Here is a 12,650-nt window from a genome sequence, read left to right on the forward strand (position 1 = left end):
GAGTAGGAAGAATGCATCTTTTCTCATGTGGGATCATGTGTGACAAAGTGAAGGTAATTTTCCCTCTTTCAAAATGGAAATAAACACCTTTTAAATTGAATTATGTTGGACTATTTTTCAACCCAAGTATCTTTGGGGTTATTCAATCACATGACATGTTGAGTTTCTTTGAAGATGTTTTTAATGCTATATGCACAAATTTGAACCATTTCTCTTAGAAATTTTCAATGTAAATAATCTTCCTTTCCAATATATATTATTATGAGAAGGCAAGTAGTGGTACCATTACTTTTTACTTTCCAGGCTTTTCTTTTCTTAGATATTGATAGTTCATAGTCTGAGGAGTTAAGAAACAAACTATACTGGGGGCTTAACCTTTAATCTAATAGGATTTTGTTCATGGCATTTAATTCATACTGCTTTGGTTTATCTATTGGTCAAAGGGTGGATATTGACTCTGATCTGGCCACTTTGGATGACTGTTAGAATCAAATGCTATTGTAGATGTTAAAATATATTGATATTTTCAAAGCACTATATGGGCATGAGGTTTTGTTATTCTCTTTAGTTCTTTTTTTGTGACTTATGAAGAATATGTATTGCTCAAACCGTTCAAATTATATTTAAAAAAACATCCAAGTTGGCAAAAGTACGAAAAAGTTTAAAGTAGAAGTCGGAAGATTTTAAAAGAATATCTGGCAGACATATGATTCAGACTCATCCCACAAATTGGCTCCAGGCTTAAACTAGAAATGTGTAAGACCTAAAAAAAAATTCTGAATAGATTTTCCCCCAAAGCTGTGATTCATATAGTATGGAATTTTGTACTGTGTTTTGGTTAGAACCTTCTTATTTGATATTAATGGAGTAAGTGAAATGTAAAATGATATTCATTTAATCTTTATTGGTAATTTTGCTTTCAGAATTTGGCAGTTCTGTTTAGTAGCATAGATGAGGAGCTTAATGCTAACACTGTTTGGATGGATTTTAAAACATTTACAGCTAGTCTAGTTTGTAGCATCTATTTAGGAACAAGTTATTTGAGAATGCCATAAAGAGATTCAATCCTAAGTCATTCTGATTTATTCTTTCTTGTGTGTGTGTGGTACTGGGGATGGAACCCAGGCGTGCTCTTCCACTGAGCAACATCCCCAGCCCTTTTATGTTTTATTTTGAGATAGGATTTTGTCCACACTGAAATCAGACATGGAATTCTCTTGTCTCAGCCTCCTGAGTCACTGGGATTACATGTGTGAATCACCATGCAGGACCATTCTGATGTTTTTGTTTTTGTTTTGTTTTGTTTTTTCAATACCAAAAATTGAATTCAGGGGTGCTCAACCATTGAGCCACATCCCCAACCCTTTTTATATTTTATTTAAAGATAGGGTCTTGTTAAGTACTTAGGGCCTAAGTTTCTGAGGCTGGCTTTGAACTTGTGATCCCCCTGTCTCAGCCTCCTGAGCTGCTCTTGTCACTACACCTGGCTCATTCTGATGTATTCTCAAAACCAAATGGTAGGAACTGAAAAAAGGTTTAAAAGACTAATCCTCCAGTAATCCTGATGTGAAAAATGGTGGCAATGGAGAGTTATCTCATATGATTTCTGCATTGGGGAAAATTTACGTAACTTTGTCAATAGGCACAGCATAGCCTCTTTCACTAATGTTTTCCTAGTAACACTACTAATATTCATTGAGCATTTATTTTTTGTCAGGCCTTGAGGAGAGCCTATGAAAATATAACCACTTTCTTTCAGAAACTTCCAGTCTAATGAAAATAGGTAGTAAGTTCTCTTCCTCAAGCCGTGATTTCACTCTTGAACTATTTTCCTCCAATTACTATTATGAAAAAAAGTCCTAAATAAAATCTTCTGTAACGTTATGGGACATTAACTCTTTCACAAGAGTATTCAGTATTCAAAGTATCCTCCCTGTAATTTTATCTTATTTATATAATCCAAATTGGTGTATTTACAAGTTCTTTTCACTGAATGTGGATTAAAACCATACAAAAACCAAGAAATCCTCTTGCTATCCAGGATGCCTTCACCTACTTGAGTGGCTGGCAGTTATACCTTTTGACTTTCTAATGGAGGGAGCTGCATTGACTCTCCACAAATTATATGGTGCACACATTGGTTAGCTTAAGATTTTCTCTGCCAAATGCCTCTCTACTCTTCTCATGTAGTATCAGGGTTCCCCCTAGGATTCTTCTGGAGTCAGGCCCATTTGGAGTGGCATTTTAGCCTCAATTTTACTGTTTTGCAGCGGGAAGAAAAGAATTTGAGAACAAAAACTTTACCTTTTTTGCTTGTTGAGGAGTATGAAAGAAATTAGTATTTTAGGAGTGATGCAAAAAGTATGGCATAAAACTTGCCAAGACTATATATTCTGAAGCTTCCATTCAGAGGATAGTCAATATTATTCATAATAATAATTTTATTATTAAGCTGTTAGTCATTAAGAATTTATTATGTTTCTTAGGCATGGCGCAGATTTTACCTGCATTTTTCCCAGTCTGCTTAAAGCACTATGAAACAAACACTATTTAGAGAAGGCAGGTGCCATACGTAAGATCACATGGTTGATAGGTGGTTGAGCTTGTCTTTAAACCTAAAGTTCATATTTCTAGCTATTCTGAGATATTCTCCTCTATGGAAGTTTTTTTTAATTATTTGAATAGGTTTAGAAGATCATAAACATTGATTTATAAATCTTCCTGAGAATGTTATGTTGGATATCTTTGGTTAAGGAAACTCTGTAAGGGATAAGAAGAGTTACCTGTTCTTTACTTAGGTTCTCAGAATTTTGCTTTCATTTTGGAACTTGATTCTGTACAAAATCAGGATGGGTAACTACAACAGTTGATCTCAAGTTTATTCTCACCTTCAAATTCTATTATTTCTCAGTGCCCTTGGAACATTACCTTTTCTCATATAAAATATCCAGTTTTAGATTCTGCTCACAATGCACTTCCATTTCCCTATTTCTACAATGAAAATAACATTTTTTTCTCTCTTCACAGGAATATTATAAGTATCAATAATATAATAGCTGTATAAGTGCTTTAAGTTTATGAGAAGACCAGATACAAAAATCCAAGTTATTATTGTCATCTAAATGATTTACATTTCAGAACAAAAATGGAAACACTCTAGAGAAGTTTGTGGCACACTTAGCTTTATTGAAATTGAACAAATGCACTTTTAAATAACCCCTTTTACAGCACATGTAAAATTTAATTATTTCCTTATGTTTTTACAGGTTGTCTTTTATCTGAGTAAGCAAAAATACGTCTTTATTTCTTACTTAAAACATGTAGCCAGGATTCAAACCACGTAGCTCTGGTACCAAAAAGGCAACGGGTTATGAAAATCACAGTACAATTTTAAAATTCTTTAAGTTTAATCAAGGATATTTAAAACGATATTCACTTGGATAGACAGTAGAAATCATGGATCAGTCAACATTAGGACTAATAGTTTTATCTACAATGAAAGCAGAAATGGGAAGTTCAAGCTAATCTGAGCTACACCATTCAGGACATACCATCTCCATAAATACTGTGACCGAGTGGCTGCAATGGCTAAGTCACACTTGGGCACTTAAAGTTGCACATAAATATAGCAAAAGCAAAAGATATATATATGTATATATATTTATATAGTACTAACTTGGATCTAAAATAAAATGGGCATTTATTTTTGAAAGGGTACACTATCAAATCAATGACACGATACACAATTTAAACTCCAAAATTACATCTAGGAGAGAAAAATAATATTAAAGTGCACACCTACACAGACAGTAGAAATCTTTTTCTTTTTTTGTCATTGGTGTTTGTTTAGTTGTTGTTGTTTGGATAAGTAGAAATGACTTATAACCCACAAAAGGATTCTTGGGTGGAACACTAATTACAGACATTGTAAAGAACATAGCTCAGGAAGCTTGTTTTAAAAACGAGGCAGCATTTTCCTGAAAAAGTTTGGTCCTCAATTCACTATAGACTAGTCTCTATGGTCAGATAGTAAGCATTTTCAGTGTGTGTGTTTGTATGTGTTTTAAGCAAACTTTTCAGTACCAGAATTAGTCAAAACTAAACCAAACAAAACCAAAAAGTAATCAGCCCTTGAGAACTTGACCCTGCATATCATGTCTGATTGATGCATCATCTGAAAGAACAACGCTTAAGACTATGGATAGGAATTATGCTTACGTGATTCTGCAACACCTTAGTTTTGTGCAAACAGCTTTCTTCATTGCCCACATAACTTATCTTTTTTTCCATGTAGGTGCCAGGAAACCCACCCCCATGATCTTCCCTCCCCCCTCCCTTAATATTCTCCTCTGTCAAAGTGATATAAAGACAATTTCACTGTGTATTTACAAGCACAATACTTAGGCAAGAAGGTCCCAGGGTCTGTAGGGCACATCTATTTCTTGTGGACATCTTCATGCCGAATGATCTTGTACGTGATCCAGTAAAAGATATTGAAAATTAGGAAGGCCAGTGGGAAGGCAGCTCGAGATATTGTGTCAATCCTTTTTGCCCGGTCCACGAACTTCTTCTTGATGGCATCTGCATCTTTGGGGGGTTGTGGAAGCGGGTTGGCAGGTGTGGCCTTGACAGCTGTTCCATCTTTCACTTGGAGGCAATGACCCATCCCGTAACCACTGAAATTAAAACGACTTTCACGAGTAACATCTTCTTCCTGGTAGAATAAAGACAGAGGAAGCACAGATTGGTTATCAATCAAATTTGTTTGAAGAGGCTTAAAATCCTTTAGAAGTAAAAGGATAAATCACAGTTAACTGGTGGTGTAGGAGGCTTTTGGAATGGGGAATTCCCTTTAAAGTTTGACTCCATTATTCATGGAACAAATGCAGTTAATTAACTTTCCAGGCTAAGAAATTAAGGGTAAGAATAATGACTTTCTGGTCATTTTAATTAATTAACAAACAGAAACACCTACACGATATTCAGTACTGACTTTCCCAAAATCTAGTTTGTGAATACATAGATTTAAATAGACTGTTTTAAAGCTAGTTCTCCAAATTCTAATATTACATTGTAAATCTATGAAGAGGACCATTCATCCATTCATTCATTAAAAAAGAAAAAAACAACATTTCCTCAGCCCTTGGTAAGTGCCTGATCCCTAGTTAGGAAATTTTAGCATCATTACCCATCCACAAACCACTTCTCTAGTAACATTAGCTTTATATTGTTAAATCTGATATGAACCCCTTAAAATGTACACTGGTTTCCTCTCTGGCTCTCTAGATTAAATATTCATTTTTTGGTGTGGATATTTCTACCATGGCTAATTTTTTCCAGTGTTGACTTTTTAAAAAATTTTTGTACTAAGGATTGAACTCAGGGGCACTCAACCACTAAGCCACATCCCCAGCCCTTTGTATTTTATTTAGAGACAGGGTCTCACTGAGTTGTTAGCACCTTGCTTTTGCTGATGCTGCCTTTGAACTCTCGATCCTCCTGCCTCAGGCTCCTGTGCTGCTGGGATTACAGGTGTGTGCCACTGCACCCAGATCCAGTGTTGACTTTTAAAAAATTTATATATGGCAGTGGAATGCATTACAATTCTAATTACACATATAGAGCACATTTTTCATATCTCTGGTTGTATACAAAGTATATTCGCATCCAGTGTTGACTTTTAACATTGGCCAGTGAATCATCTCTACCATATTTAAAAGTGTCATTGGGGTGCTGGGGATGTGTCTCCGTGTTGAGCTTGCCTTGGCATGCCTGAGGCCCTGAATTCAATCCCTAGTGTCACAATAAATAAATGAATGTGCCATTTTAGCTGATATCAGTGATATTTTGTGTTATTTCTACATGAATAAGATAAAAGACTGGAAATTGTTTTTATTCCTAGGTGTAATGGGCAAATAGCCTTAGAGACATGTATATGGGATCTGCAAATGTAGTTGGGTCAAAGGGGAAGTTGAATGGTGGGTTGAAAAGGTGGGATTGAAATGATCTGCTTAGTACAAACTTACCTTTTAATAGCCATTGATTGAATCTTCTTTTGTAACTAGATCACCGCCTTCCACAATATTATACAACCCCTTGCTGAATGCTTTACCTTGGCAGATAATAATCATTGCCATGTTTTCCACAATGCAAGAAACCTACTATTTACTTTATTTCATCAATGTTAACTGCATGTCAGTAATGCCTTCAGGCATAAAAGGTATCCTAAATGCAGAACTTTTAACATAATATTAATGAAAGCTCAACTGTATCCCAAATGGGGTGGAAGGACAAACTGTATCATATATATTGAAATGAATTTTATAAGGTCAACAGAAGATCCTAGTAGAGGTAAGGAAGGTGAGAAGAAGTATTTCAGTTTATTCTGTGAAGAATGAGGAGTGAGAAAATACATGGTTTAAAGAGTAATGCAAGAATTTTATGATGATTTGATTAGATTACAATATATGTACTCAGATGGATGACTGCAAAGTCCAGAAAGGAGGACAGATTGGCTTCCATGTGGATCACTTAACTAGATTAGTTAGCCAGGTGCTGCTTCTCTCTCCGTGTGAGTTACATGCAGCCTGAAAATGAAGAAGAGAGTTCAGAAGAGTTCGAGGCCCTTGGTTTATTGACATTATCTGCTGTGATCCAGTACTTCTGGTGAGGCCAGCTGTAAACATGGCTGAATATTGCATTGCAACCTGACAATGATTTAGAATTCGAGTTGCTAAATACTCCATGTCACCATTTGCCATGTAGATATGGTCTCTATAAAAATTTGAGTAGAAAACACAAGGCTTATTTACTTGATAGAAGTTCTTATTAATGAATGGATCTAGTGCTACCAATAAAAGACATTAATTATAACATTTAATCAGCCCGTTTCTAATAAAAAAAAAATCCTCAGGCCATAGCTCTTGTAAAAATTAACTGTGAAATAAAGCCATTTTTGGCAATACTTTTATTTGTCTTATACAAGGTACTCTCTGTTCAAGGTATTCTCTCTCATTTATAAATAAAATATAATAAAGGATGTGTCATTCAGCAATTTATTATTGAGTGTTGACTCTATGGCAAGCATTGTGCTAAGTTCTGGGAGACAGTTGATGAAGTTGTACAAGGGCTCTACCTGCATGAGCTTTCAGAATCCAGTGGAAGAGGCTAACCTAAATGCATTATCATATAAGGAAGCTGGCAAAGAACACTCAGCCTGACATCTGAGTATTTCCCTGTGCACAGCCATATAAACTCAACAATAAAGACTCAAATAGGACTCAGATTCAAATATTAAATCTATTTTCTTTTCTTTTAAAATGTGAATGATACATTTTATGGAAGCAAAAGTTTCAAATAAGTGAAGTTTTATAAAATGTGGAATAAATAGATATGTTAATCATTATAATGTCATCATGACCATCCAAAAATTTATTCAGTGCTTAGCAAGAAAGGAAGCAAACAGGTCATTAGGAGGAGGGGCATTGCTTGTGATATGGGTTATACACAGTCTTGAACATTTTAACAACTGTAAATTGGTAATTAGATCTTAACCAGTGTGTGAGTGAAGTAGAAATGGTGTCAGTTTGTTTAGCAAAGAGAGATCTACACTGGGAATTTGAATATTTGGGTAGTAGCCCTGAATCTAAGGCCAATAAACGATGTTGGCTTTATGCAAATTACTTATTTTTTTTCAAGACCTTCAGGGACCTCATGCCAAAAATGTCCAGCATGCCCTAGAGCAGTGGGTATTGGTTCTGGTTGCTGGAGAACTTTAAAACAATAATACACACACATACACACACACACACACACACACACACACACACACACACACACACTTCTTCTCCAATCCTCTTTCAGATCAAAGTAATCAGAATCCATGAGGATTACAATTTAGGATCTAAATTTTTAAAAAGCTAGTGACTCTAGTGTAAAAAGTTGGAGACCAGTGGCCTCGAGGAGTTCTAATGCCCATCTCTAAAATGCATAACCCATTCTATATTATTAAATCTAAACTTATTTTTCAAATGGAAACAACTCCTCAACAAACATTTCCCCTTATTTGCCTAAGTTTATGGTGCTTTTTTCTCTTTCCATATTATAGAATCTTTCAAATTACTCTTCTCATATCTAAAAACATTTTAGAAACTCATTATTAAACATATAGTTCACTGTTTGAATGAGATAAGATTCTTTTAGATTCTTGAGCCCCTAAAGAAATACAAAGGGTAGTACCTTATTATCAGCACATGAAACAAAAGGAAACCTAAATATATACATCAAATGTTTATTTTCAGACTGATTCATTCATTTAATTTCTATAGCCTTTTCCCCACATACTGTGAATGGACAGCTGAAGAGATTAACTCATTTAATTAACTACTAGAGCTAGAATAGAAGGATGCTAGGTTAGAATATCATTATTGTACAATAAACTGTAGGTGCTTAATAAATGTTTGCTGAATAGTGAGAAAAATGGAATTTAAGGTATTCCCTATGCTTGAAAATGTTGTCTTCATTCATCCAATAGTATTTCAAATTATGCTTCTGAGCATAGTTATAGTTAATTAAATTAATTCTTTAAAATTCTCCACCACAAAAATAAATCTGTTGCAGGTACAAATTATCCATTTAATTTCTAATATGTAGGAGATTTGAATGCTAGTTAAGAGTCTTCTTATTTACCATTATGAATCATTCAATGCCTATTAAATATATAAGCTTAAATTATCTACATAAAAGGGTATGGTGTTGATTCAGAAAACATAACTGCAACCAATTTGAATATTGTGTATTACATTGAGTGACTAAATGCCTTTCTAGAAGGTTTAGAGTAAAATGTTATGATAGTATGGTAAGATTCCTATATGAGGACAAAATGAAGAAGGGCTTTGGGTCATGGATAATGGAAGCTAAAATAAAGAGCAATCTATAGGGACAGCTTAGTTGAGCATATTCACAGGGAGAGTCCGATCTTCCCAGTAAGGAAAGAATTTTAGGTGTATGTTTCCAGTTTTTCTAATGAGCTAGGAACCCAATTAGTTAATTATTTCTGCTTATCCACCATCTTCATTTACTAATCAATAAACACTTCTAGATGACCCTGTTTTGTTATTCACTGATCTGTTAAATTCCTACAGAAAATGAATCTTCTGGTCAAAGTTTTAATGTATATAATTTCTATACCCTACTTTGATAATATCTCAAATCCTGTGTTTTGTAAGAAACACTGCTATGGCACTGTGTAATTCATTTGAGATTATCTACTTTAATTCATTTTGTGCATCAGTTTTACTTATTTTAAAATGTACTCATTTTTGTGTTTGGATAACTCCTGTCTAAATGTGAAATTACACCATAATTTCACTATAGTGAATTGTTTATTAAAAGAAATGATTTCAATATAATTAAGGACATGGTACTTATGAAATAAAAGATTTTAGTTGAACCAATATCTTGGGTTTTTCTTTTATGCCCTAGCAAGGAGAAAATAAATGATTCCTTAAATCAAGGCAGGAGCAAGTTCTTTCTATTGCATCTCCCATCCATATTCCTTGATTGGATTGAGTCTCTTTTCTGTTAGGAACAGGAAATCACTCAGTTGGAATTGGAGATTGTAGTGATCAATGCAAGGTCATAATGGAATCTCTAGTCATCCTTTGGAAATAGCACAAGTCCAAACAGTCCAAACTTTTCAATGAAAAGTTCCCTCTAGCAAATTATGGCTGGGTGATGTTTATCCATAAACTTGACCATTTTTAAAAATTAAATTATTTATTTATTCTAATTTGTTATACACAATGGCAGAATGTGATTCATTTCATATTACACACATAGAGCACAATTTTTCAAGTCACTGATTGTACACAAACTATTTTCATACCATTCGTGTCTTCATACATGTACATAGAGTAATGATGTCCAACTTATTCCACCATCATTCCCACACCTTTGCCCCCTCCTTTCTCCTTCTTCCCTTTTATGAGTCAGTATCCTCATAGGCTGGGGCTGTAGCTCAGTGGCAGAGTGCTTGCCTTGCATGTGTAAGGCATTGGGCGAACCCAGCACCACATAAAAGCAAACAAATAAAATAAAGGCATGCTGTCCATCTACAACTACAAAAGAAATCTCAAAAAGGAGGGGGGCTGGGGATATAGCTCAGTGGGTAGAGTGCTTGCTTCATATGCACAAGGCCCTGGGTTCAAACCCAAGTACCACAAAAAAAAAAAAAAAACTTGACCAATTCTATTACCTAGATATGGGTAAGAGGAATGACCTTGGCAAAATTTTTCTCAATTCTTGGCACCTCAATTTCTTTCTCTATAATATAGGACCTTGTGAATATATGTAAGTAATAAATAGATATCATTTATTGATTATGACTGTGTACTGTGCACTTAAATCCAGTCATTCCTTTTATTAAACCAATGGTGCAGCTCACATTTCCTAGGAAAATTGAGGCCAAAAGAAGTCATGTTCAAAGTTATGTAGCTAATAAATGATAAAGCTGAGATTCAAATTCATGTCTGTCTGATTCTAAAATTGTTTGATTCCAAAGACCCTACAAATCTTTGATTTGTATGAATAGTTGCCCCTATCAAGCCCCTAATGGCTTCTATTCAAGATTATGGATGAAGATTCTCACTGAGCTTTGCAGAATGAAGTTGAAATAAAGAAAAGCAAATATAGTTTCTTGTTGCTTAATGGCATGTGGTAAAATGAACTAAAACTATCAAAGTGTCATTTGGGCATATTATGAAAGGCAGTGTTTCCACAATAAAATCGTATCAACAGATCATCTATTTTTCAATGGAGGATATTTGAATCATTGATTTTTGAAAAAAGCAGTTTCTGGGATTCATTTCTTAAGCATGTGCCATTTATTTATTCATATTTTAGAAAATACTTATCAGGCACCTATTATGTATTTCTGATATGTGGTAGCAATACAGCAGTGAACAAGAAAAGTCTCTGGTGTTTTGATGATTAAATTCTAGTGGAAAAAACCCAGTAATGAATAAATGAATCTCTCTCTCTCTCTCTCTCTCTCTCTCTCTCTCTCTCTCTCTCTCTCTCTCACACACACACACACACACACACACACACACACACACAGGCACATACACGTTTGTTAAATGTTGTGCAGGTAAACTTCCAGCTTCAACCTCTAGATGAATGATAATGCCATTCAGTGAGGAGAAAACATTAAAAGAGGATCATATTATGTGGGGTAAGATAATGCTGTGATGGGGGGTACCCTTGATACATTCAGATGGAGATGTGATGTAGGTGACTGGAAGGGCATCCTGGGTTTTGAGCTACATTTTATTTCAAACCCTGTGATCCGTTTCACCCATGGAAATATTTTGTAAGTTATTATTTATTTCTCCTTATCCAGAAAGTAAGATAACAATACCAAAAATATCTTTCCATTTTACTATTCTTGTAAGTGTGCATTTAATATTGCAGGTCTTTGTAGTGGAGGTAAATATGTTTTGCACATGGAAGAGAAATGAATTTTTGTGGCAAGTGGTTGGGATGTGGCAGAATATATTTGTAAAAAAAATGGCCTCTACCATATCTCCCATCCATATTTTTTCTTCATTGTGACTTTGAAGCTCCTCCTACTGAAAGTTAGGAGTCTGTATCTCTTCACCTTGAACATGGGCAGGTTTGTGACTTGTTTGTAACTGAAATAGGCAGTGGAGTAACATTGTATGACTTCAAATGCTAGTTCATAAAAGATGACATAGCTTCTGCCTTATTCATTGGCCACTATGCTGGAAGAAAGCCAAGCCACATGGAAAGGCCATGTGTAGGTATTCTTATACCTTATAGTCTTATAATTTTCCCAATCTAGTTACCAGACATGTAAGTGAACATGACTAACATCAGCTTCTTAAGCTTCCCAGCTGAGACCTCATACAAGTACCAGAGACAAGTCATTCCCACTCTGCCCTTTCCAAATTCCTAAGCATAAGAAGGTGTTGGTTGTTTTGTGCCATTAAATGTGAAGTAATTGATTTATTATGCACAGTAACTGTAAGAGGGTTTTTGAGTCATCATTGTACCAAAGTTTACACTTCCAACAGCTAGGTATCCAAACCTAGAATCCTTGGAGTAAATTAAGAAATATTATAAATGTATAAGAATGAATGTGTTCCTGATTGAATCCTGGCTTTTCCAATTTAAAAGTAGAAGTAAAAATGTATCCAAGAACATGTTGGTGAAAAAAACTCTGTAAACTATGCAGGGTAATCTGGCCAATGGTCCTTTCTGAAATGAGCTGCCTATATCTTCTCTTAGCTGTCTGAGATGCAGTTTCACTACCTAAAGCTTCAATATCCACCCTACTATGGGAATTATATCATTGAACAACTAGCAGCACTGTAATACAATGTGTTGTTAATAGGGGTTTAACAACACATTATTATTATATTGTATATTATTATATTATTGTTCCCATTTGAACAATAAACATCTCGACTTCCTAATAAAGAATATGTGATCAAAGACTCTGGACATTGATAACTGATTTCTACTATTGTCTTCAAACAATGGAAGATGAGTTCCTGGGAGTGTGTAAAAGTCTGTAGTCCTATTCCCTAGGACATTGCCTGGTTCCTAATAGTTATTCAGTAATCACA

General features: G+C 34.8%; 1 protein-coding gene and 1 long non-coding RNA gene across 9 annotated transcripts in view; one reads left to right on the forward strand and one right to left on the reverse strand.

Moving 5' to 3' along the window:
* LOC120890861 (uncharacterized) overlaps positions 1-12,650 on the forward strand; it is a 130,348-nt gene that overhangs the window by 21,904 nt on the left and 95,794 nt on the right. The window lies entirely within an intron of this gene.
* Positions 3,166-12,650, reverse strand: part of Glra2 (glycine receptor alpha 2) — a 187,276-nt gene continuing 177,791 nt past the window's right edge. For all 8 annotated transcript variants that reach the window (XM_021722797.3, XM_040288903.2, XM_040289007.2 and 5 more), the window contains one exon: positions 3,166-4,714. In XM_021722797.3, the coding sequence (XP_021578472.1) occupies positions 4,436-4,714 (279 nt within the window). In that variant the 3' untranslated portion in view covers positions 3,166-4,435. The remainder of the gene's footprint in view (positions 4,715-12,650) is intronic.

Source organism: Ictidomys tridecemlineatus, chromosome X (genome assembly GCF_052094955.1).
Source record: "Ictidomys tridecemlineatus isolate mIctTri1 chromosome X, mIctTri1.hap1, whole genome shotgun sequence".
NCBI lineage: Eukaryota > Metazoa > Chordata > Mammalia > Rodentia > Sciuridae > Ictidomys > Ictidomys tridecemlineatus.